At 46.6% G+C, this 26,293-nt stretch overlaps 1 protein-coding gene across 3 annotated transcripts in view; it reads left to right on the top strand.

Moving 5' to 3' along the window:
• Positions 1-26,293, top strand: part of DNAH14 (dynein axonemal heavy chain 14) — a 410,501-nt gene that overhangs the window by 40,332 nt on the left and 343,876 nt on the right. For all 3 annotated transcript variants that reach the window (XM_056568451.1, XM_056568450.1, XM_056568452.1), the window contains exons 12-16: positions 1,171-1,252; positions 12,704-12,884; positions 16,651-16,699; positions 16,996-17,093; positions 19,911-20,074. In XM_056568451.1, the coding sequence (XP_056424426.1) occupies positions 1,171-1,252; positions 12,704-12,884; positions 16,651-16,699; positions 16,996-17,093; positions 19,911-20,074 (574 nt within the window). The remainder of the gene's footprint in view (positions 1-1,170; positions 1,253-12,703; positions 12,885-16,650; positions 16,700-16,995; positions 17,094-19,910; positions 20,075-26,293) is intronic.

Raw genomic sequence — 26,293 nt, 5'->3', positions numbered from 1 at the left:
ATTAAAAAATCTTAATCCTTCCAGTACTTATTAGCTGCTGAATACTACAGAGGAAATTATTTTCTTTTTGGAACACAGAGCTCTCTGCTGACATCACAATCGCAGTGCTCTCTGCTGACATCTCTGTCCATTTTAGGAACTGTTGAGAGCAGCATATGTTTGCTATGGGGATTTTCTCCTACTCTGGACAGTTCTTAAAATGGACAGAGATGTCAGCAGAGAGCACTGTGCTCGTGATATCACCACAGAGCTCTCTGGTGATGATGTCAGCAGAGGACTCTGTGTTCCAAAAATAAAAAAAATTCCTCTGTAGTATTCAGCAGCTAATAAGTACTGGAAGAATTAAGATTTTTTTTTAATAGAAGTAATTTACAAATCTGTTTAACTTTCTGGCACCAGTTGATTTAAAAAAAAAAAAGTTTTCCACCGGAGTACCCCTTTAACACAAACGCATAATCCGGTTTAGTCCGTTTTGCGTCTTATACGGTTTTGTCTGTTTTTTTTACCCGTACCCAAAACCGTACCCATGCCGTCAGGTCACGCCCCCTCAATGCAAGTCTATGGGAGGGGGCATGGCGGCCATCACCCTCCCCCTCCCATAGACTTGCATTGAGGGGTGTGACCTGACGTAACGAGGGGGAGTGGTCAGCCCCTGCAGCACACACACGGCTTAGTTCCGAACGTTGGCCAGTGGAGAACCCCTTTAAAGGGGTACTCCGCCGCAAGGCATTTTATCCCCTAGGGAATAAGATGACTGAACGTGGGGGTCCAGCACTGGGGCCCCCCACGATCTCCGGCGTTCTGAACAAATGTTGGTTGAAGGCTGCAGTGGTTGTGACATCACGCCACGCCCCCTCCATGCATGTGTATGGGAGGGGGCGTGAGACAGCCGTCATGCCCCCTCCCATAGACCTGCATGGAGAGGGTGTGGCGTGACATCACAAGGGGGCGTGGCGTGACGTTATGTCCACTTCCGCCGTCGCCCAGCGTTCGTTCAGAACACCGGTTGCTGTATGGAGGTCGCAGGGGTCTTCCTTTGGCTAGGGGGTAAGATGCCTAGCGACGGAGTACCCCTTTATATGTCATGACTGAAGTACAATATAAATTTAATATACATTTATAATTAATATGTATCTTTTTTTTTTTTTTTTAAACGGTTATTTATTTCAGAGTCAGTGAGGACAAAAAGATTAACCAGGAAATGTCTGATAAAGTCCAACAAATGGCCGGTTCACCTGTAGATATTTCTAAGGTAAGGGAAGGGAGGATACGTAAAGCAGCTCAGTCACATCACCTTTTCAGATAATTTTCCCGAAACGTCAGGTTTTCATTCCACCTTCAGAGTTTTAGAAACTGATTGGAATTTTTTGCCGAGCCAGAGATCTCTCCAGAAGAAGAGAGGACCCATCTACAGACAGTGCTGTTTTGGGGTTTTTGCCCCTCGTCTGTACAGAGCAGGGTGTTCTGGATATCCAAGTGCTATAGTATCTCAGGTATCACCATAGAGAATGAATAAAGCAGCAGTGTGTATGCTCGCCTCTCCCCTCCATCCGCTGGAAAAGTTGTGTTCCCTTGGAGAGATTGTGGAGATTCCGAGCAGTCCCAAATGCCCCACACTGTCAGAAACCTGTGGGTAGGGGATAAGTTATTAGACACTGGAATTCCCTTTAAAGCTACATTAAAATGCAGTCACTGTGTAGATACAATACATTTCTTATCCTGTACTGATCCTGAGTTATATCCGGTATTATACTCCAGAGCTGTACTCACTATTCTGCTGGTGAGGTCACTGTGTAGATACAATACATTTCTTATCCTGTACTGATCCTGAGTTATATCCGGTATTATACTCCAGAGCTGTACTCACTATTCTGCTGGTGAGGTCACTGTGTACATACATTACATTACTTATCCTGTACTGATCCTGAGTTATATCCTGTATTATACTCCAGATCTGCACTCACTATTCTGCTGGTGAGGTCACTGTGTACATACATTACATTACTTATCCTGTACTGATCCTGAGTTATATCCTGTATTATACTCCAGAGCTGTACTCACTATTCTGCTGGTGAGGTCACTGTGTACATACATTACATTACTTATCCTGTACTGATCCTGAGTTATATCCTGTATTATACTCCAGAGCTGTACTCACTATTCTGCTGGTGAGGTCACTGTGTACATACATTACATTTCTTATCCTGTACTGATCCTGAGTTATATCCGGTATTATACTCCAGAGCTGTACTCACTATTCTGCTGGTGAGGTCACTGTGTAGATACAATACATTTCTTATCCTGTACTGATCCTGAGTTATATCCGGTATTATACTCCAGAGCTGTACTCACTATTCTGCTGGTGAGGTCACTGTGTACATACATTACATTACTTATCCTGTACTGATCCTGAGTTATATCCTGTATTATACTCCAGATCTGCACTCACTATTCTGCTGGTGAGGTCACTGTGTACATACATTACATTACTTATCCTGTACTGATCCTGAGTTATATCCTGTATTATACTCCAGAGCTGTACTCACTATTCTGCTGGTGAGGTCACTGTGTACATACATTACATTTCTTATCCTGTACTGATCCTAAATTATATCCGGTATTATACTCCAGAGCTGTACTCACTATTCTGCTGGTGAGGTCACTGTGTACATACATTACATTACTTATCCTGTACTGATCCTGAGTTATATCCTGTATTATACTCCAGAGCTGTACTCACTATTCTGCTGGTGAGGTCACTGTGTACATACATTACATTACTTATCCTGTACTGATCCTGAGTTATATCCTGTAAATCTTTTATTAGAAAAATATAAATCATAACAAAACATAAACCAGCACAACTTTGCCATAACAAAAAACAACAACATGAAATAACATAAACCCAAACTTTACATTTAAATAAAAGAACAAAAATCCTGCCTAACCGGCCAGCCCAGCTTTCCTACTAGAACTAGAAATATTATAACTACTAGAAATATTATAACTACACCTTTCATAGCCAAACAACACACTCATAAGAAACATAAAAATAGCACTATTTTGCTTTAACTCAAAACACCCAAACTCGGGAAAAATCATACATAGAAAACACAACAAGCACTCACACTGCACACCATGTTTTTTTTTTAAATAATAATATTAATAAAATAATAATAACAACACTATACCACACTCACACATGCACACATATATATCCATATATTAACTACATTTAACCAAGAAACCAAAAAAAAATAAATAAATAAATTAAATTCAACTCAAAATACCCAAACTCGGGAAAATATCACAGAAAACACAATACACACATGCTTACACACATCTTTACTACATACTACATATATAAACCAAAGAAAATAAATCCACAACGGGATACTAAAGAAACATTACTACAAAAACAAAACTGGTTCGACTGCCATGTCTATCTCTACTATAAATACTATATACTTAAAAAAAAAAAAAAATAAAATAAAACATTTTACAATAATATAACATACATTATACATACTATATACATAACTAACTATATACACTACTATACACAAACTATATACACCTATAAATAAACAGAAAACACACCTACAAATATAAAAGAACATTCTACACTAAACTGACCCTTCACCCACACCACCCGCCCTCCTGTACATGGGTCAGAGTTTTTTTCCATACAGTTCATAGTCCTCAATGTCCAGTACACAACTGACCCATGTCAGGTCCACCAAAAGAAAAGACCACCACCACCCACAAATATACCCTCCCAACCTAGAACTCCTCCCAACCAACTTAACCATAACCAGCTTTAACATACATAAGCAAACAATACAACCCACTTTAGGCCCAAGTTCGGTGCCTGTAAGCCCTTCATAACCATAGCATCTGAAAACAAAACAAAAAGCTATGGTGCACATGCATTAGCCCACCACCAGGAAGAAGGAAGGCAATCCTGATACATACAAAATGTATATTCTTTCCCTAACTGCACCCTACCTCTCTCCCTACCAATATCCCTAAAGATAAACTGACCCTACTATCACCCTAACCCTGTCCCTGCATCACTGTCCCTAACAAAAACAAGGGTACTCTACCCAAAAGGTCTAGTACCTAGGGCACATCAAAAGAAAACCCTCTCCATAGGAGAGAAGCCCTACTGGTACCAAGACTGCCATACTCCAAAGACCTGATCTTCCCGAGGTCACCGGTGATGTTCCTACAGACCTCCACCTCGGAGAGGACTTTGCGCTGATTAGACACTAAACACCGTGCATTCCACGTGTAGTACCTAACCACTAAACTGACTAAGAATAAAGTGCCCCGATCTCGGCCACCCAGGTTCCTGAATGCCCCATAAGCCCACTCTGGATAGGTAAGGCCGGCAAGTTGACTCCAGCCGATGGAAGCGCCCACCCGGTTGTAGACCCTTATATTAAAGGGACAATGAAGCAGGAAATGGTCCATGCTTTCCAGCATGTCCCCGCACTCTTCTCGGGGACATCCCCGGTCATCAGATCTCCTACACTTCAAATTGTCCCTCACATATAGCTTCCCCTGAAAGCAGCGCCAGGCCAAGTCCCAAAATTTCTGGGGGATCCTTTTCATATTTAAGAGATACAACCCCACCCTCAGATCCCGACCTGGGCAGTCCCTGAGCGCCAGAGGCTTCTGGAAGTGGGTCAACAGAACCCGTTTGTCAAGGAACTGCCTTGACTGGGTCCTGATCTCCCACACTCCCAGACCCCACCGACGTATCGCCTTCAGAGTCGGGGTAGCGTAAGCCGGAAGATGCCCATGGGGCGTACGGAGGTCCTTCACTTGCCCTCATGTCTCCCATTCCTGGAAGAAAGGCCGAAACCATTCCCTGCAGGAGAGTACCCACGGAGGAGCCCTCTCTGACCAGAGGTTTGAGATGTTGGCTTTCAAGAAGGTGTTTGTTAAGAACACCACAGGGTTTACCATAGATAAACCCCCTAGTCTCCTTGTGCGGTACGTAACCTCCCTCTTGACTAGGTTCATCCTGTTCCCCCATAACAGTTGGAAAAACAGGCTGTAGATCCTAGTATAGTAAGCCTCTGGCAAGATACATACACTGCCCAGATAGATAAACAAGGGGAGCAGGTACGATTTGATCAGGTGTACCCTTTCCCTGAGGGTCATAGACCAACCCTTCCACTGATCCACCCTATGAGTGGCATCCTGGAGCTTACCGTCCCAGTTTTTGGTGGGATAATCATCCTGGCCGAATGTGATGCCCAGAATTTTAGCTGAGTCTTGGGGCCCTGGGAGGGTGTCCGGGAGATCAAAAGTGGGATCTCCCCCTCCCAGCCAGAGACTTTCACACTTATCCCGGTTGATCTTAGACCCGGATGCCTCCGAGTAACGTTCCACCTCCGACATCACCACATCGACCTCCTCTCTCGAGGACACGAAAATGGTGACATCATCAGCGTACGCCACCACTCTCTGGGCGACATCCAGCTCCGCCAGACTCATCCCGACTCCCGCCAACGGCCCACAATCTACCCTCCGGACGAAGGGATCAATTGCGAACACGTATAAAAGCGGGCTCAAAGGACAACCCTGACGGACTCCGGACCCCACCTCAAAAGAGCGGCCAGACCACCCGTTCACCAGCGGGAAACTCTCTGCCCCTGCATATAAGGTCTTAAGCCAATTAATAAAAGCACACGGTAAGCCATATCTCAGGAGGACGGACCAGAGGTAGTCATGGTTCACCCGATCAAATGCTTTGGCCTGATCCAGGGACAGCAAGTACCCCTTCCAGAGACCTGCACTACTCTGCTCCACTGCCTCCCGGACACCGAGAACAGCACTTAAGGTGCTTCGGCCTGGAACAGAGCAATGCTGGGCCCCCGAAAGGAGCCGGGGTGCAAACTCCACCAACCGATTAAACAGTATCTTGGCCAGAAGCTTCCTGTCCGTATTGAGAAGAGCTATGGGCCTCCAATTCTCAATCCGGCTAGGATCTTTACCCTTTGAGAGAAGAATCAGGGCTGACCTCCTCATTGACCTAGGCAGAGTGTCCGAGGAGAGACACTCATTGAATACCACAGTCAAGAGGGGAGCTAAAGACTCCTTAAAGGTCTTGTACCACTCGGATGTTAAGCCATCCGGACCTGGCGACTTCTTGGGGGCAAGCCCCTCGATCGCCAGTCTCACTTCCTCTTCCTTAATTTCTTCTGCCAAAACGCCAAGAGAGGGGTCTACCCCTGGCTCAGGAATGGTTTCAGCCAGGAAAGCCGACATCTTGTCCCGATCTAGATCCTTCCTCCCCAAGAGGTGCAAGTAGAAGGATCTGACGACCTCCAGGATCCCTGATCTGGACCGATTCAGAGATCCCGTACTATCAATCAGTCCTGAGATGATTTTACTACTCACTGACATCTTGCAGTTTCTGTAAGAATCGGGCGAGCGGTACTTCCCAAAATCCCTCTCAAAAATCAAAGATGCGTGCCTATCGTACTGACACCTCATCAGCAAGGACTTCACTCTGGAGATATCCTCCCGGCTACCTCCAGTCGAGACGAGAAGCTCGAGTTTCCTCCTCAGACCCTGATACAAGCGATACCTGTTCAGGGACCTGAGGCTCGAGAGCTGGCGGAAGAACCCCGCAACCCGCTTCTTGAATATCTCCCACCACTCTGACTTACTACTACAAAGGTCCAGTAAAGGTACCTGACTCTGAAGAAAATCCTCAAAGGACTGTCTTACCTCCGCTTCCTCCAGGAGGGACGAATTCAGCTTCCAATAACCTTTACCCATCCGGGGGGTCTCTGAAACATTCAAGGAAAACAAAATCATACAGTGATCGGAGAACTCCACCTCAACCACGGACACTGCGGAAGAGACGGCTTCCTCCTTTAAATAAAACCTGTCTATCCTAGACCTGCAGCTACCTCGATGATAGGTGAAACCCGCGTGGCCTGAGGGGCTCCGGATGTGGGCGTCCTCTAGGCGAGCTTCCCTAACTATATTATTGAGAGCTATGCTGTCGTAAGCCAGCGGACCATTGGAACCTCTCCTATCTTGGGACCTTGTGACAGTATTGAAGTCCCCTCCAAAGATCACTTGCCGGCTAGTAAAAAGGAAGGGCTTGATCCTCATAAAGAGATCTTTGCGGCCCCACTTGGTTTGTGGGGCGTAGATGTTAATGAGCCGGAGCTCCTGTCCCTTCATGAGGACATCTAAGATCAGGCACCTCCCCATTTCTAACTCAATAACCCGTCTGCATTCAACCGGAGCGGTAAAAAGGACCGCCACCCCACTATACGGCTCAGCCGCAAGAGACCAGTGGGAGGGCCCGCGCCTCCACTCTCTCCTGGCTTTTACCAGGGAGGCTAGATCTGACAACCTGGTCTCCTGCAGATACAAAATATCGGCTTCAACACAGCCGAGAAAATCAAAGGCTGCGAATCTAGCCGTATCCGACTTTATGCTGGCACAGTTAATAGATGCCAGCGTCAATGGGGTGAGTGCCGCCATCATGGGTGATTGAGTTAGACGGCCCTAACCCCTCATTTCTGTTTTTTTTTCACCCCCTCATCCCCAGATGAGGAAGCTTCTTTCCCTTTGGACCTCTTTTTAGACTCTGACTGGTCCATTTTTGAATCCCCATCTCCGCCTGGCTCTGGTTTGGCCCCATCCCCTGAGGAAACAGCCCCATCAGGACAGGGCCCAGTTCCCCCTGGAGGCTCCCCCACTTCAGGCACCCCATCCTCGACCCCCCCCCCTCCAAGGAGGGGGAGGAGATGGCATCGAGTACAGAGTACCGGTTAGACAGATCAATCAGAGGGGGGGCAGGTAAGCTTCCGCTTGGGACCTGGTCCGTAGCACGGGGACTAGAGGGCTCCGACCTCTTCTTTCTCCCTTTACTGCCCTTCTTTTTTGGCCTCTCTTCACCCTCCTCATCCACACTTTCATAGTGGGAGGAATCGGAAAGATCGGCCTTGCTGCCTTCTTCTCTACAGATTCTCCCCATTTCCTCATCCAGCACATTCTCCCCCAGGGCCTCAGCAGTTTCAGGACTAACCTCTGGAGCAGGGCCAGAAGCTACCCCTGCCACATGGGAACTCTCCAGTTCCCTGCTCCTTCTCCGATTAGCCTCCCGCCTCAGCTTGGCGGGACTTTTCCTCCTCACTGACCCTGTTGCACCTTCACCCGCACTCGTGCCCTCCCCAGCTGAGGCAACATTACTGCTCTCCCCAGCCAAGGTGACCGTCGCACGGGCAAAGGCGCTAGGACAACGGCTGAAAGGGTGTCCTAAGACACCACACAGATGACACCTGATCTGCCTACAGGATGCGGCAAGATGACCTACCCCACCACACAGAGCACAGACCTGCACGGTACAGGCTGCGCTAAAGTGAGTGGGGCTGCCACACCTGTGACAGACCTTGGGCTGCCCCTGGTAGAAAATTTGGATTCTGTCTCTCCCAAGAAAAGCAGCTAATGGGATGTGGGCAACAGTGCTCCCCGAACGCTTCAGTTTGACGGAAAACGTCCAGGCCCCAGACCAGATCCCATGTTCGTCGTAGTTCTTTTTCGGCATGTCCGTCACATCACCATATCTGCTGAGCCAGGTCATGATATCATAGCATGAAAGTGATTCGTTACGTGTCAAAACGGTCACTTTCTTGACCAAATTCTGACGGGATATCGCCTTTACGGCAAAATCCCGCCAGCCGGGCTCGCTTTTCACCACCTCATAGTTCGACCAGAAGAGTTCCAAACCCTCTGGCCAAACGAAGCTGATGTCAAACTCGGAAGTAGCGTAGGGGTGGATCAGGGCAAAGATGTCACTTGCCCTGAATTCCATCCGGAGGAGGAGCTCAACCACCTTACCCCGAGGCGGACACCCATCTTCGCCCCTCCACACTAAACGGACCACATTCCTACGGCCACTTTCCTGCCCGGATGTCGGAAGGGACCAGACCACCTCCCCGTTTTGTTCTCGGAAGGCGCCTAAGCCGTGTCTTTCTATCCAAAAAGACAGGTCAACCTCACCCCTCCCCTCTACATGAATTGATCTGTCTCCCCTACGTAGAGCCTCCAGGAGGCGCTGTTGCAAGTGACCCCCAGAGCCAGATGGAGATGGGGATCCCCCTGATCCCCCGGCAGTGACGCTGGCATAGCTTCTGGGAGAAGCAGCCACTACCGGGGGGGCAGTCGAACCAGAAACCAAACCAGAACCCTTATTCTTAACAGAGGTGTCAGCCACCAAACCTCTCTCTGCCATTCCACTACCACTCCTCACCTGAATTTCGCTAGCACCCCTCTCTTGCACCCCATTTGCACTCCTCTCTTGCACTCCACTTGCACCCCTCTCTTGCATTCCACTTGCACCCCTCTCTTGCACTCCACTTGCACCCCTCTCTTGCACTCCACTTGTACCCCTCTCTTGCACACCACTTGCACCCCTCTCTTGCACACCACTTGCACCCCTCCCTTGCACACCACTTGCACCCCTCCCTTGCACACCACTTGCACCCCTCTCTTGTACACCACTTGCACCCCCCTCATCCACACTGCTACCACAACTCCTCCCATGCACACTACCATAACTCACATTCTGCACATTACCATTTTTGCTTTCACTTTCACTCTTGCCTACACTCTCCCTTGTATTACAGGCTGGGCTGGCTGGGTCTTTTGTTTCATGTACAAGGGTTGCCGGTTTTAGGATTGGCGCTGTAGAGTTCTTCCTTCCACTCTCCTGGGACGCAGAGACAGGCTCCGCCTCTGACATGGGTGGCCACGCACTCCCGCCCCGTCAACGTCACCTAGGGGACCGCCCCCTGAACCAACAAGGTCCGGCGCCCGGACACTCCCCCCCCCTCACAGGGGAGTGCCCTGCAGCGCCAGGACCTGTACCGCCCACTTCAACCGAGGGACCGCCCCCCGGACGGGTGAATCTGCCGCTATTTTCTGGCGCCTGGACACCCTCCCCCCTCACAGGAGGGTGTCCTTTTTTTTCTATAGCACCCGCGGCCATTTTGGGTGCACTACTGTATCCCCCATGCTGGCCCCGCTCCACTACAGAAACGGGGTCTGGCAGATTGGGGGACCCAGCACCCTGAGCTGACTTCTCAGCCGACCCAGACTGCTGGAAAGAAGAAAATACAAATTTCACTCCTTGTGCCTTCTTCCTCTTCTTGCCCTTCACTTTCTTCCTCTTCCCCTTCTCTTCTGGGCCCAAATCATCACCAAATGTGAAGTTCTCCAGACGGGTGGTGGACTCCTGCATAACAATCGCCCGCAGGAGACCCCCATCTGCCGAGCTGCTGCCATCACTGCAGTCACTGCCATCCTCATCATCCTCACTGGAGGGAGGTAAGGCCACCTGAGCCGGGTTTATATAGTCCGCACTGATGGTAAGTGGGGGGTCTGGGGTAACAGTGGTGGTACAAACAGAACCCGTGTCCATATCCCCCCCACTCACATCCCCCTCCTCACCTCCCTCCATCTCCTCCTCCTCGCTCTGGCAGTCATCTTTGTGACACTCTTTTTCTGAACCTCTGGAGACCCCCTTTTTGGGGAACCTCTCTTCATTTAGAATCTTCTCACTGAAGAAGCCGGCTCCAGCCACAATGTCCGCTCTCAGCTGAACAATCTCCTCCACCTCTTTCTTTAGTGCTCTCACCTTTGCAGTGAACGCTGCTCTCTTGCCCTTGGCTGCTGTATCCGCCTGGTAAGTTGTAAACTTAATGTCTTCTCTTAGACCTCGTAGCTGTTTGCCAAGCTGTTCATATTGGGCCATCTTTGCCTGGATTCTAGATCCGAAAGTATCCAGGGAGTCCCTTGGCTCCTTTACCCCCCATTGCTGGGGTTCTGAGGAGCCTGAGGTAGAAGCCTTCACTCCACTCCTCTGCCTGGATGAGCTTCTTTTCCCAGAGGAACTTTTGCTGGAAGCCTTGCAGCTCCCAGCTGGGGATGGGGGAGGGGGCCCCACATGGCGATGGGCCCTGGTGGATCGTCTCACCCCATCCTGGCTGCTGGCCGTCGCATTTTCCTTTGCACCCACCGCCGGCCGGGTACGGGGAGTGCAAGATGAAGCCTCCTGGGGCTCCATAGCAGGAAAACCCTCTACCCAGGTATCTGCCACACACCTGGGTAGGGGCGGATGGAAATCACTGCTTCACTGGAAGAGTCTGGAAGTAACAGGAGCTCAGACACACCCAACCCCTCTCCAGAGCTGTACTCACTATTCTGCTGGTGAGGTAACTGTGTACATACATGACATTACTTATCCTGTACTGATCCTGAGTTATATCTGGTATTATACTCCAGAGCTGTACTCACTATTCTACTGGTGAGGTCACTGTGTACATACATTACATTTCTTATCCTGTACTGATCCTGAGTTATAACCGGTGTTATACTCCAGAGCTGTACTCACTATTCTGCTGGTGAGGTCACTGTGTACATACATTACATTACTTATCCTGTACTGATCCTGAGTTATATCCTGTATTATAATCCAGAGCTGTACTCACTATTCTGCTGGTGAGGTCACTGTGTACATACATTACATTACTTATCCTGTACTGCTCCTGAGTTATATTTTGTATTATACTCCAGAGCTGTACTCACTATTCTGCTGGTGAGATCACTGTGTACATACATTACATTACTTATCCTGTACTGATCCTGAGTTATATCCTGTATTATACTCCAGAGCTGTACTCACTATTCTGCTGGTGGGGTCACTGTGTACATACATTACATTACTTATCCTGTACTGATCCTGAGTTATATCCTGTATTATACTCCAGAGCTGTACTCACTATTCTGCTGGTGAGGTCACTGTGTACATAGATTACATTACTTATCCTGTACTGATCCTGAGTTATATCCTGTGTTATACTCCAGAGCTGTACTCACTATTCTGCTCGTGAGGTCACTGTGTACATACATTACATTACTTATCCTGTACTGATCCTGAGTTATACGCTGTATTATACTCCAGAGCTGTACTCACTATTCTGCTGGTGAGGTCACTGTGTACATACATTACATTTCTTATCCCGTACTGATCCTGAGTTATATCCGGTATTATACTCCAGAGCTGTACTCACTATTCTGCTGGTGAGGTCACTGTGTACATACATTACATTTCTTATCCTGTACTGATCCTGAGTTATATCCGGTATTATACACCAGAGCTGTACTCACTATTCTGCTGGTGAGGTCACTGTGTACATACATTACATTACTTATCCTGTACTGATCCTGAGTTATATCCTGTATTATAATCCAGAGCTGTACTCACTATTCTGCTGGTGAAGTCACTGTGTACATACATTACATTACTTATCCTGTACTGATCCTGAGTTATATCCTGTATTATACTCCAGAGCTGTACTCATTATTCTGCTGGTGAGGTCACTGTGTACATAGATTACATTACTTATCCTGTACTGATCCTGAGTTATATCCTGTGTTATACTCCAGAGCTGCACTCACTACTATTCTGCTGGTGGAGTGGCACGTCGTGGTGAATGGGGTGTTTGCCCAGGGATTCAGACGCCTATAGCCAACAATGCCCCTTCATACGTATTATAATTTAGTGTGTGTATATATATATATATATATATATATATATATAAATTTATATACTGTATATATGTGGCTCTTTTTATGGTATTTCTCTTCTCTTTTGTTAATTTAGGTGATGAGTGAAATTCTAAAGAACGTCCGGGGGAAACAAGAAGTGGCGCCAGTGTTTGAAGTCCACTTGGTTCTTTCCTCCTTGACAGAAGACAAACAGCGACCTATCTCTCGAAGTGCGTCGGCTTCACGTGAGCTTCCTGGAGGCAAGAAGCAAGTCACTTTTGAAGGACATAAATATGGTAATATATGACGGAATACAGCAAAGTCTATGGCTGATTATGCAGAGCAATTATAGTTACTTGCAAAAGGATTCAACCCCCTAAAAAAGAGATTATAAATCCTGGGTTGCCACTTGTAACACACAGATTGTTCCAGGCTTTTGAGCATATGTATTAAAAACTACAAACTGCTTCTTGCAGAATTATTTAATGGGGTTATCCAACATAAGGTGACTTTACTAATAACCCGTCAGCTAGTATTGGACATGCTTACCAAGGATCTGTGCTTGTGTTGGTGGTAAATGGCCATGTCCTGCTGGCTTGTTTGTGTACACTAGCTATATACTGTTTCTGTTCCCTCCCTCCAACTACAATCCCCAGGATTCCTTGTTTCTAAGTGGGAGGTAACTCATCTCCATCCCACACATCAGCCACCCACCCATTGCAGCACAGCTAGGCCCCCTTCCATGCTGTGCTGTGTTTGAAACTACAATTCTCTGCAGCCCTGTAGAGAATGATTTCCCTCCCACCCAGAGATCACTCCACCCATTGAAGCACTTTCATGCTCCCTTTCAACACCTATCTAATGATGCATTGTCTCTGGCCGCACTGCAACCTGGGAAAAGCCTAAAACAACACTCATTTCGTATGCTGATAAAATTGATAAAAAAAGATCACATAAAAATTGCGAGACCAGCCGTTCAACACAGATACAGACACTATATTATGAACTAACTTTACAACCCCTGTAGCACAGTCAAAAAAATAATCCCGGAATACCCCTTTAACACCTTTTGTTCTAGTTTCTATATCAGTGTGTCCCAACAGAGTGTCTCTAGTTGTTGCAACACTACAACTCCCAGCATGCTGGAAGTTATAGTTTTGCAACAGCCGGAGGCACCCTGTTGAGAAACACTGTTCTATTTAGACTCTGTTACCATGCACCTCCTCCTCATCTTTATTTGACGTTTCCCATATTTCCTTGCCATTCCAATGCGCCGCTGATCGCAAAAAGAAACATGTCTTTCCAGCTCATTAGGAAAATATGGAACAATTTATTCACGTGCCGCGAATCCAATATTGCTGTGCTGCCGTATTTATCAGTTGCACTTTTTTCCATCATGTTCCAATATCAATTTTCTTTAGATAAAAATAATTCAGAGAAAACTTTAAATATTTTGCCAACAGATTAAACCGTTATTAACCTGTCAGCACACTTAGCATAAATCAATAGTATAAGAAAATAGAAAAAGCTTTGAAATATACATCTTATTAGGAAAAAAAATCCTCCTTTTCTCTCCCCCCTCAAACTCATAATTTATTTATTTATTTTTAAACCTGGAAAACCCTTTTTTTGATAAAAAAAATCTATCTTGAGCTTGTATGCTGCGTTCTATTAGGGCTGATATGAAGCGTTGGGACAGCCTCACCTGTCCTGGATAGGCAGAATAAACACAGATAAGATGGTGATATTGCCTCGTATCCTTTACCTCTTTAGGACATTGCCGATCCCAGTGGGGAAATCCGACCTCCAAACCCTTCAGTCAGACATCGCTTCCTTTATATGGGGAGGGAAGAGACCCCGCATTAAAATGACGACAATGTACTATCACAAAAGGCTAGGGGGCATGTCAGTTCCTCATTTGCTAAAATACTTCTATGCAGCCCGGCTCAATCAGATGGCCTGGTTTATGGCGTCTGAGTCCATTCCGTTGTGGGTTGGCTTGGAAATTTCACTCCTGTCCTCCCATACGTTTCCCTCACTATTCTGGTCGATTCCCCCGGTAACCCGTCAGGTTCCCTCCTCTGCTCTGCTCACTCTCCACTCCCTGTCTCTTTGGCGGATGGTCCGATTCCGCTTCCAACTACAATCTTTTTCAGCTCCCTTAACTCCTTTGCTTAACAACCCTCGCTTCCTTCCAGGTTTAAACTCCTCTGACCAAGGTCTTCACTGCTACTATGACTTTCTAGTGAGGGGTCGCCTTCAGACGCTGGAGGAATTTCGTTCTCGCTACGACCCTCCGGTCTCTGAAGGTCTCCGACTGTTGCAAATCTTTTCCTTTCTACGCTCTTTCCCCTCTTCTCCTTCCTCTTTTCCCTCCTCTTCTACTCTGTCTGATTTTGAGCGTCTTTTTAGATACTCTCCTACCCAAAGGGGCCTATTGTCTATAATCTATAGTCAACTGAATTCTCCCCCACCCGATACCATGTTGCCCTTTATGAGAAAGTGGGAATCTGATTTTCACACTACATTCCCTCTCGACACCTGGCATTCATGTTGTGAATCTCTTAGTAGGGGTAGTTGGTAGGTCTCTCTTACAGAGACTTTGCTTAAGATTTTGCATAGGACTTACCTTGTTCCCACGTGCATACACAGGTTTTTTGCGGCCTCTTCGCCGCTATGTTTCCATGGCTGTGACCATCTAGGCTCCATGTACCACACTTGGTGGTCCTGCCCAGTTGCTAGAACTTTTTGGACAGGCGTGGTCCATATGATCAGAGAAATCACAGCGTTTTCCTGCCCGCTCCTACTGGCCTTTTGCCTTCTTAGTAAGCGACCTACCCTCATGACTTACAGGCTATTCCGTTTATCTCAATTTATCCTGATGGCGGCTCGGATTCATGTGGCGGGGAGGTGGAAGACGCCTACCCTGTCGCTGGAGAGCGTGATCGACTGAGTAAATACTATTATGTTATCTGATAAATTGAATGCTATGAGGGATGATGTGGTTTCTGTCTTTGAGAGAGTGTGGGACCCGTGGCTTTCCTCCAATTATTGTCCTGATATGCATTCGACACGGTCTTTATATTAGAACACATTTTCAACTGCTGTTTGCCTGTAATGATTGCTCACCTATATTTGACCCATGCCTTGATCCCCACCGTAAGTTTTCCATATGCCATTGCTTATTGTTACCTTTTTTTGTTTATGTTGTACCTTCTTCTTCGGGTTGAGTCCCGAATAACTGCCTGTATCTGTTTTATTGTCTATCTCAATAAAAGCTTCATGTTTGACACTAAAAATCTATCTTGAGACGGATTAGCTCAGGGGTAAGGTTACAGCTGCCGATAGAAGTCTATGGAGAAGGGAGCTGACGAAACAGAAATACACACACGCAAAGGCTACTGGAAGCTCTAAGTGTTATATCCAGTGCTGGATTCATAGGTTACTTTGCTTTGTACTGCTTTATAATAGCCTTCATGCTGCTGCTGCTGCTGAGGGTATGCTATAGGGATGTAGAAAAGGATCTCTTAAATTTAGCTCTGGCCTGTATTGCTGGTTACCTGGTGTACCTGTCATTATAAAAACTTTTTACATATCCTAGGGACTTGTTAAAAGATTTTATTGACCAGGGTCTAAGTGTTCAGACCCCAACATATCAGCAGGAAGAGAACCAGGCTACGGCTCAAGTCTCTCCAATGAGTGGGACAGTCCCATAGACTTACTATATGAGTCTGTCCTGGTCACATGACACAGAGCTGGGAGAGAACGTGCTAAGCCTGGACTTCTCTTGGCTAGTTCTACTGATCGGTTCAGGGTCTGAACACTCGGATGGCGACTTATCAAAACTTCTGACAATGTCTCTTCAGCATATCAAAAGTTTCTTATAATCACAGGTACACTTTATACCCAGGATCGCACTGCTGAGAGGTCGGCACTGACTGTAAATAGTGAAGCTCAATGAAGCTCAATATACTGCACAATTCCTAATCTGCTAGATATATATATATATATATATATATATATATATATATATACACTGTATAATGATCATTTATTTTTTAGATCATGAAGAATCGGTCACTGATGATAAAAGCAAAGACAGTCCAAGATGGTAAGACTAGTAAAGGCCAGCTTGGTGTATAGGTAGACCTCGCTATGTGTCACCATGGGGTCATACTGAAAGTTGTGGTGTCGCTTGTCCTTGGGTTCTACATTGGTTTCCCCAGGTCTCAATGTGGCTTTCTTGAGGATAATGTATCTGGTTTTGCGCTACATAGGTTTCTCACTTACATGAGCATCTACCCCCTTGCTATCCATTGCCTCAGCGTGCCCTATGTGTTTTCAGGGTGTGGCAGTGCCCCTGCCATCTACTGTGTCCATTCTGCTAACATGACTTCTTCATTGTAGGTCATCGGCTGCTTCTAACAGCGTCCTGGTCCTCCCTCCTAACACTGAGTTTGAAATACATATACAAGGAATTATTGATGGATTTGAGAAGACTATAGGTAGGTTAATTTTACTAATTGACAATAGTAAGGTAAATTACTTATTTCCATGTCTGGGATATACTGTATACCTAAATATATATCTGGGGTGAAGTAAAAAATAGACAAAGAAACCTATACTTACCTAGCCACGGTCCTCTGCAGCTCCCATTCACCTCTGTCCGGTCCCCTGATCTTCTTTCCTATTCCTGCTTTCCAAGACGAGCAATTTTGTTGCAGGACCTGCCGGCTGAGCCAATCACTGGTCAAAATGGAACATCTGTGCGGTCAGTGATTGGCTAAGCTGGCAGGTCCTGCTCCAAGAGGAAAAAGAGAGATTACCAGGAAGCTGGATGGAGAATAACAGGAGCTGCAGGGGATGGGTCTAGGTAAGTATAGTTAAATTTTCAATTTTTTTTTTAAATTATTTTAGACTATTATATGTGGCTGTTTTTCACTGGAAAACTCACAAAATATTGGCACCAAACTAATGATTTCACGCTGAGAAAACAGTCTATCAATTGCTTTAGAAACAAATGCCGGAGCACAAGACACTGAGCGAATGATAAATCCCCCCCCCCCCATCCTCTACTTCATTATTTAGCACGTCTGAGCAGAATGTATGTGACTGTAATTGTGCGCAGTCATTTGGCAGTGGATCCCATCTGGCGGTGGAGTCTGTGAGTCACTATACTGTCATCTGTATCTGTAATGCTACATTAACAAGTAGCCGAGGGCTGCGTTGGCCCGGGCACGGTGGCACAGTACATGGCAGCTCATGAGGTGGGCGCCTGTGTGTTTTTATGCCACTGATTGCTCTTTACTGTATTATTGTTGTGTTCCTGAGGAGCTTCTTTAACCCTTTCTAGACTTTCAAGTCTTCGGATACCTGACTGTTGTTTTTCTTTATCTTATACTTTGTATGGATAGATATATACATACTTTTTTATTTTCGAGCACATATGAGGCTTTAAAGGGGCACTCTGCTGCTCATTGTTTGGAACAAACTGTTCCGAACGCTGGAGCCGGCGCCGGGAACTTGTGACGTCATAGCCCCGCCCCCTCATGCCATCACATCCTCAATGCAAGTCTATAGGGGTAAAGAGGACATTTTGAACACACGGGTGTTTCCTAAATTTATTTTCCAGGAATGGATGAAGGGTAGCTTTTGAAAACTGCAATTTTCAACCTATGCTCTGCTTCATCTTTTTGGGAACAACTGACATGTGACTCTGAATTGTCGCCTGGAAATACAACAGAGCTGAGCGAGAACTCTTCGCATTTGAGGCGGATGTTTGTTACGGACCTAACAGTTACATACATTCAGAGGAAAATACAAGAAAGGAACATCCACATGTGAACCTATAACAAACAGTGCACCCCCTAGGGAAGGTGTATAGGGTGAAGTGGAGATTTGGAACAGACGGGTGTTCCCTTCATTTATTTTCCCAGGAATGGATGAAGTGTAGTTTGGGGAAAATGAAAATTGCAATTTTAGTACTGATATGTCAATTCCCAGAATGATGACCCAGAGTACAGCCAAAAGTAAAAATGATGCCCGCCCCAAACCCTATGCTCTGAATCATCCTTCTGGTAATGTGATGTGTGGGGCAGTCCCTATTCTGTTACCTCAAATGCGCACCCCGCTCAGGTGGGGAGAGAGCGCTGCGCATTTGAGGCAACTGCAAACCCCCAATTCTGTTGACTCTGTGTCCCATGGCCCATTTTTTTGGGGAAAAAAAAGATATTATCGGGTATTGGGAAAGAGGTTTTTTGGGGGTTTTTGGGGGAGGGGAGTTGGTTTTAAAATTTGGAAGACAATGTACTCTGGACTGGTATATTGGAGTCGAATTCTGGGAAATTAAAATTAGGTAAAAGGATTCAAATTTGGTGCTGCATGGAAGTGTGATAGTCCCTAAAGCAGTGTTGGCCGGAGATGATCCGGGGAACCGAAGTTCCAGAGGTGCTCTGACCCGCTCTTTGGTGGTTACCAAAGATTAGGGCCTTCAGAACTTAGAACTGCAGGAATGTCCCTGTGTTGCCAGCGTACTGGGACAGTACAAAAGAGTTGTACATGGCAACCTGTACCATGTAGACCGCAACTTTTTTGTACCATATCTTTGTTTCCCGCATGGCATTATATGGCTTGAGAACTTGATCAGAAAGATCAACTCCCCCCATATACCGATTGTAGTCCAGAATACAATCGGGCTTGAGGACCGTTGTTGTGGTACCTCGCACAGGGACAGGTGAGCTGCCGTTCCCATGAATTGTGGTCAGCATAAGGACATCCCTCTTGTCCTTATACCTGACCAGCAACAGGTTTTCATGGGAAAATGCACGGGACTCACCCCGGGGGATAGGAGTCTGCAGGGGATAGGAAGGAAGGCCTCTTTGATTCTTCCGGACTGTCCCACAAGCGACCGTGGATCTGGCAGCGAGGGATGTGAAGAGGCTGTCCGGGCATGCTTGGAGTTGTGGTTTTGCAGCATCTGATGGCCTGGAAGGCATTTACACAGATCTCCATTGGCCACTGGTGCCCAGTGGGCCCAGGCTTTTGCAGGCCCTGTTGCCTTTGTGCCTATTCTGGCAGTACCAGTACCAGATCTCTAGAAGGAATTGTTGTCTCCTTGTCCTGATGGAACTCATGAAGACTTCTGGTAGAGTCGTGATATTGTGGCCAGCTCACGTCTATTGACTTATATATTGGCCCCTCCAGCCGAGTGTTGCATTAGAGTTTACACATTTGCAAAATTTGTCATCCATAGAGACATGGTAAGAAGACATAGACATCAAGGAAGACATAGTTACTAATGTTTTTCTTGTGCTTTGTTGCAGGTAAACTTTCTCCTCTTAGTGAGGATCCCTGCTTTTCCAAATTCTTCCTTCAGCCGACGAGTGAGAAGAAAACCCTTTCTCTTAAAGAGCCAAAGTGGATTCAGAAGAAAATCTGGCCTAACTGTGAGCTTCTTCTTGGAATGGATTCAGATTATCAGAGATGGGTATGTGACCCTCAGCCCCACCAACAGGGCACCTTTCCAGCGTATGTGACCCTCAGCCCCATCAACAGGGCGCCTTCCCAACGTATGTGACCCACACCTCACCAACAGGACGCCTTCCCAGCGTATGTAACCCCCACGAACAGTGCGCCTTCCCAGCGTATGTGACCCTCAGCCCCATCAACAGGGCGCCTTCCCAGCGTATGTGTCCCACACCCCAACAACAGGGAGCCTTCCCAGCGTATGTAACCCCCACGAACAGTGCGCCTTCCCAACGTATGTGACCCTCAGCCCCACCAACAGGGCACCTTCCCTGCATGTGTGACCCTCAGCCCCACCAACAGGGCGCCTTCCCAGCGTATGTGACCCTCAGCCCCACCAACAGGGCACCTTCCCTGCATGTGTGACCCTCAGCCCCACCAACAGGGCGCCTTCCCAGCGTATGTGACCCTCAGCCCCACCAACAGGGCGCCTTCCCTGCATGTGTGACCCTCAGCCCCACCAACAGAGCGCCTTCCCAGCGTATGTGACCCTCAGCCCCACCAACAGGGTGCCTTCCCACCTTCCCAGCGTATGTGACCCTCACTTCCAGCAACAGGGCACCTTCCCAGCATATATGACCCACACCCCACCAACAAGGGGCCTTCGCAGCAAATGTGACCCAGCCCCCACCAACAGGGCACCTTCCCAGCGTATGTGACCCTCACTTCCCCAAACAGGGCGCCTTCCCAACATATGTGACCCTCGCTCCCACTAACAGGGCGCCTTCCCAGCGTATGTGACCCACACCCCCACCAACAGGGCGCCTTCCCAGTGTATGTGACCCTCACCTCCAGCAACAGGGCGCCTTCCCAGCATATGTGACCCACACCCCCACCAACAGGGCGCCTTCCCAGCTTTTATGACCCACACCCCCACCAACAGGGCGCCTTCCCAGTGTATGTGACCCTCACCTCCACAAACAGGGTGCCTTCCCAGCATATGTTATCCTTACCCCCACCAACAGGGCACCTTCCCAGCATATGTGACCCTCACTCCCACTAACAGGGCACCTTCCCAGCATATGTGACTCTCACTCCCACTAACAGGGTGCCTTCCCAGTGTATGTGACCCTCACCCCCACAAACAGGACATCTTCCCAACATATGTTATCCTTACCCCCACTAACAGGGCCTCCCTTCCAACGTTTAGAAATATCGACCTACCTCCCTACATACAGCCCTGGCATACTTATATATAACACTCACTCCGGATGTGATATGCCTGGGGATATGTGGCACTTGGAACAAAGGGTCACCGTCCAAAATATAGTCCAGGTTTTTTTCTAGGTTGTGCCATAAATGAAAAATCCAGGAGAAAGAGAAAGGGTTGCACTCACCATGCTTCTCAAATGTGCTTTATTCCATCAGGAACGGGGGTACGTACAAGCGGGTGCAGTGATGGAGCGACATGTGTTTCACGCTAGTTGCGCATCCTCTGGCTCTATCCACCTCCTGCCATACCTCTCCTTAAAGGGTACATCTCATCAAATAAACTTTTGATATATTTTAGATTAATGAATGTTGAATAACTTTCCAATAGCATGTTAATGAAAAATATGCTTCTTTCTATTGTATTTTTCCCGATCAGTCCTGTCAGCAAGCATTTCTGACTCATGCTGGAGTCCTAAACACTCAGAGCTGCCAGCCTGCTTTGTTCACAGCCAAACAGGCTGTGAACAAAGCAGGCTGGCAGCTCTGAGTGTTCTCCTTTGTGAACAAAGCAGACTGGCAGCTCGTAGTGTTTAGGACTCCAGCATGAGTCTGAAATGCTTGCTGCCAGGACTGGTAGGGAGACCCCTAGTGGTCATTTCTTCAAAGTGGAAAATTAAATAGAAAGAAGCATATTTTTTAATAACATGCAATTGTAAAGTTATTCTGCATACATTAATCTATAATATATCAAAAGTTTTTTTGATGAGAGGTACCCTTTAAATACCCTCCCCTTTAACTCACCTGTTTTCATATCTACTTGCCGGGCCGATACGTTCTCTCGATGTTGCTCACCTGTCTCTATTAGAATGACGGACCTCCCTCGTCTAGCCGCAACTTCCCAGGTCACATGATCCAACTCATGTAACTGCTAACATGCCCACCAGGGAGGAGTAACTCATCCACTGGAAGGGCCGTGCCGGCGTCACTGAAGTGCTGAACACGTGACCGGGTTGCACCGCAGCCAAGGATGCCGTGACCCCGGAGACCAGACGCCATGCCGGGAACAGCACCATTTTTGGCCTATAGCTTCTATATAGTGGTAAGGAGAAAGAAATAGCAACTATTTTGGTTTCCCCAATTGTACAAATCAAGGAGAGATATCGCTCAATGGATGAATGAAAAACAAATAACAAAGTATGAAAAAATGTGCTGTACGGAATCATAAAAACGCTAAAATACAGTTACAAATCATTGGCATGTGATACCTTCAGTCTTCACCTGAATTCTTACAAAATCACTGACATGTCTGTTCTGTCATTAAAGGGGTTATCCAGGAGAAAAACTTTTTTTTATATATCAACTGGCTCCAGAAAGTTAAACAGATTTGTAAATTACTTCTATTAAAAAATCTTAATCCTTTCAGTACTTATGAGCTTCTGAAGTTGAGTTGTTCTTTTCTGTCTAAGTGCTCTCTGATGACACCTGTCTCGGGAACTGCCCAGTTTAGAAGCAAATCCCCATAGCAAACCTCTTCTACTCTGTGCAGTTCCCAAGACAAGCTGAGATTTCAGCAGAGAGCACTGTTGCCAGACAGAAACAACAACTCAACTTCAGCAGCTGATAATTATTGAAAGGATTAAGATTTTTTAATAGAAGTAATTTACAAATCTGTTTAACTTTCTGGAGCCAGTTGATATATAAAAAAAGTTTTTCCCTGGAATACCCCTTTAAGTCCTAACGGACCCTCTGCCTCAGTTCGAATAATCCATTTTGCTTCATTTTGGAGTAGTCATTTTTGTCTGTCTCCCCTGTTATATGAGGCTGAGACTAATTCTAATCCCGCAGATTGTAATACAGTAGGGTCACTATTATGGCTTTTTCTCACATGTTCGATGAGACGGTGAGAACCAATGCCCATGCGGATAGATTTGAAATGTTCACGTATCCTGATATATATAAACACGGTATAGTTTTACCTATATAAAAATATCCACACGGGCATTGGATCACATAGACAGCAAACTTACTTTGCTTTCTGGGCAAGGAACCCTTCTTGGTGGAATTTATTTGAGTCATTAACCTTTATACTATCATATAATGCGTTTAGATTCAGTGATAAGTGGTATAAACAAATACTGTATCGGGTACCGCAATGGGTACTATGACCCTATGGCCAATTTATTAGGCTTAGAAGAATAAACAACAATGAGGAGATACAGTCATGGCTATAAATGTTGGCACCCCTGAAATTTTTCAAGGAAATTAAGTATTTCTCACAGAAAAGGATTGCAGTAACGCATGTTTTGCTATACACATGTTTATTCCCTTTTTGTGTATTGGAACTAAACCAAAAAAGGGAAAAAAAGCAAATTGGCCATAATGTCACCAAACTCCAAAAATGGTCTGGACAAAATTATTGGCACCCTTTCAAAATTATGGAAAAATAAGATTGTTTCAAGCATGTGATGCTCCTTTAAACTCACCTGGGGCAAGTAACAGGTGTGGGCAATATAAAAAATCCCACCTGAAAGCAGAGAAAAAGGAGAGAAGTTCACTTAGTCTTTGCATTGGGTGTCTGTGTGTGCCACACTAAGCATGGACAACAGAAAGAGGAGAAGAGAACTGTCTGAGGACTTGAGAACCAAAATTGTGGAAAAATATCAACAATCTCAAGGTTACAAGTCCATCTCCAGAGATCTAGATTTGCTTTTGTCCACAGTGCGCAACATTATCAAGAAGTTTGCAACCCATGGCACTGTAGCTAATCTCCCTGGATGTGGACAGAAGAGAAAAATTTATGAAAGGTGACAATGCAGGATAGTCCGGATGGTGGATAAGCAGCCCCAAACAAGTTCCAAAGATATTCAAGCTGTCCTGCAGGCTCAGGGAGCATGATTGTCAGCGCGAACTATCCATCGACATTTAAATGAAATGAAACGCTATGGCAGGAGACCCAGGAGGACCCCACTGCTGACACAGAGACATAAAAAGCAAGACTACATTTTGCCAAAATTAACTTGAGTAAGCCAAAATCCTTCTGGGAAAACGTCTTGTGGACAGATGAGACCAAGATAGAGCTGTTTGGTAAAGCGCATCATTCTACTGTTTACCGAAAACGGAATGAGGCCCACAAAGAAAAGAACACAGTACCTACAGTGACATATGGGGGAGGTCAATGATGTTTTGGGTTGTTTTGCTGCCTATGGCACTGGGGGCCTTGATTGTGTACAAGGCATCATGAAATCTGAGGATTACCAATGGATTTTGGGTCAGTGTCAGAAAGCTGGGTTTGCGTCCGAGATCTTGGGTCTTCCAGCAGGACAATGACCCCAAACATATGTCATAAAGCCCCAGAAATGGATGGAAACAAAGCGCTGGAGAGTTCTGAAGTGGCAGCAATGAGTCCAGATCTAAATCCCATTGATCACCTGTGGAGAGATCTTAAAATTGCTGTTGGGAAAAGGCGCCTTCCAATAAGAGACCTGGAGCAGTTTGTAAAGGAAGAGTGGTCCAACATTCCGGCTGAGAGGTGTAAGACGTTTATTGATGGTTATAGGAAGACACTGATTTCAGTTATTTTTTCCAAAGGGTGTGCAACCAAATATTAAGTTAAGGGTGCTAATAATTTTGTCCAGACCATTTTTGGAGTTTGGTGACATTATGTCCAATTTGCTTTTTTTCCTCCTCTTTTGGTTTAGTTCCAATACACACAAAGGGAATAAATATGTGTATAGCAAAACATGTGTTACTGCAATCCTTTCCTGAGAGAAATTCTTCATTTCAGATCGCCAGGGTCCCGCTGCTGGGGACCCCGGGGATCGCCGCTGCAGCACCCTACCATCATTACTGCGCAGAGCGAGATCGCTCTGCACGTAATGACGGGCAATACAGGGGCCGGAGCATCGTTACGTCACGGCTCCGCCCCTCGTGACGTCAAAGCCCGCCCCCGTCAATACAAGTCTATGGGAGGGGGCGTGGCGGTCGTCACGCCCCCTGCCATAGACTTGCATTAAGGGGACGGGCCGTGATGTCATGAGGGGCGGAGCCATGACGTCACGCTGCTCCGGCCCCTGTATCGCCCGTCATTACGCACAGAGCGAACTCGCTCTGCGCAGTAATGATAGCGGGGTACCGCAGCGGCGATCCCCGGGGTCCCCAGCAGCGGGACCGCGGCGATCTGACATCTTATCCCCTATCCTTTGGATAGGGGATAAGATGCCAGGGGCGGAGTACCCCTTTAAGGACTCAGATATGGACAGGATTATCCAGAATGCTATACTAAAACAATGGAGCATAATAGAAAACGACCCAGAGCTGGCAGAAATAGCTAAAAATTACCGATGCGGACAGTGTACCCACTGTAGATATAACATACAGGCAAAATACATTGTAGTGGGGGTGTAGAATGTAGAGTCTATGAGGGAGATTTATCAAAACATGTGCAAAGGAAAAGTTGCCCAGTTGCCCATAACAACCAATCAGATTGCTTCTTTCATTTTGCAGAGGCCTTGTTAAAAATGAAAGCAGCGATCTGATTGGTTGCTATGGGCAACTGGGGAAATTTCCCTCTGCACAGGTTTTGATGAATCTCCCCCTATGTGATCCAATGCCCGTGTGGATATTTTTATATAGGTAAAACTATACCGTGTTTATATATATCAGGATACGTGAACATTTCAAATCTATCCGCATGGGCATTGGTTCTCACCGTCTCATCGAACATGTGAGAAAAAGCCATAATAGTGACCCTACTGTATTACAATCTGCGGGATTAGAATTGGTCCCAGCCTCGTATAACGGGGGAGACAGACAAAAATGACTACTCCAAAATGAAGCAAAATGGATTATGGGAACTGAGGCAGAGGGTCCGTTAGGACTTAAAGGGGTACTCCTTTGCTCAGTGTTTGGAACAAACTGTTCCAAACGCTGGAGCCGGCATTGGAAGCTTGTGACGTCATAGCCCCGCCCCCTTCATGCTGTCACACCCCGCCCCCTCAATGCAAGTCTATGGGAGGGGGCGTGACAGCCG

This window comes from Hyla sarda, chromosome 3, assembly GCF_029499605.1.
Source record: "Hyla sarda isolate aHylSar1 chromosome 3, aHylSar1.hap1, whole genome shotgun sequence".
Lineage (NCBI taxonomy): Eukaryota > Metazoa > Chordata > Amphibia > Anura > Hylidae > Hyla > Hyla sarda.
Note: the sequence above shows the minus strand (reverse complement) of the source record. Positions and strands in the feature narration are given on the sequence as shown.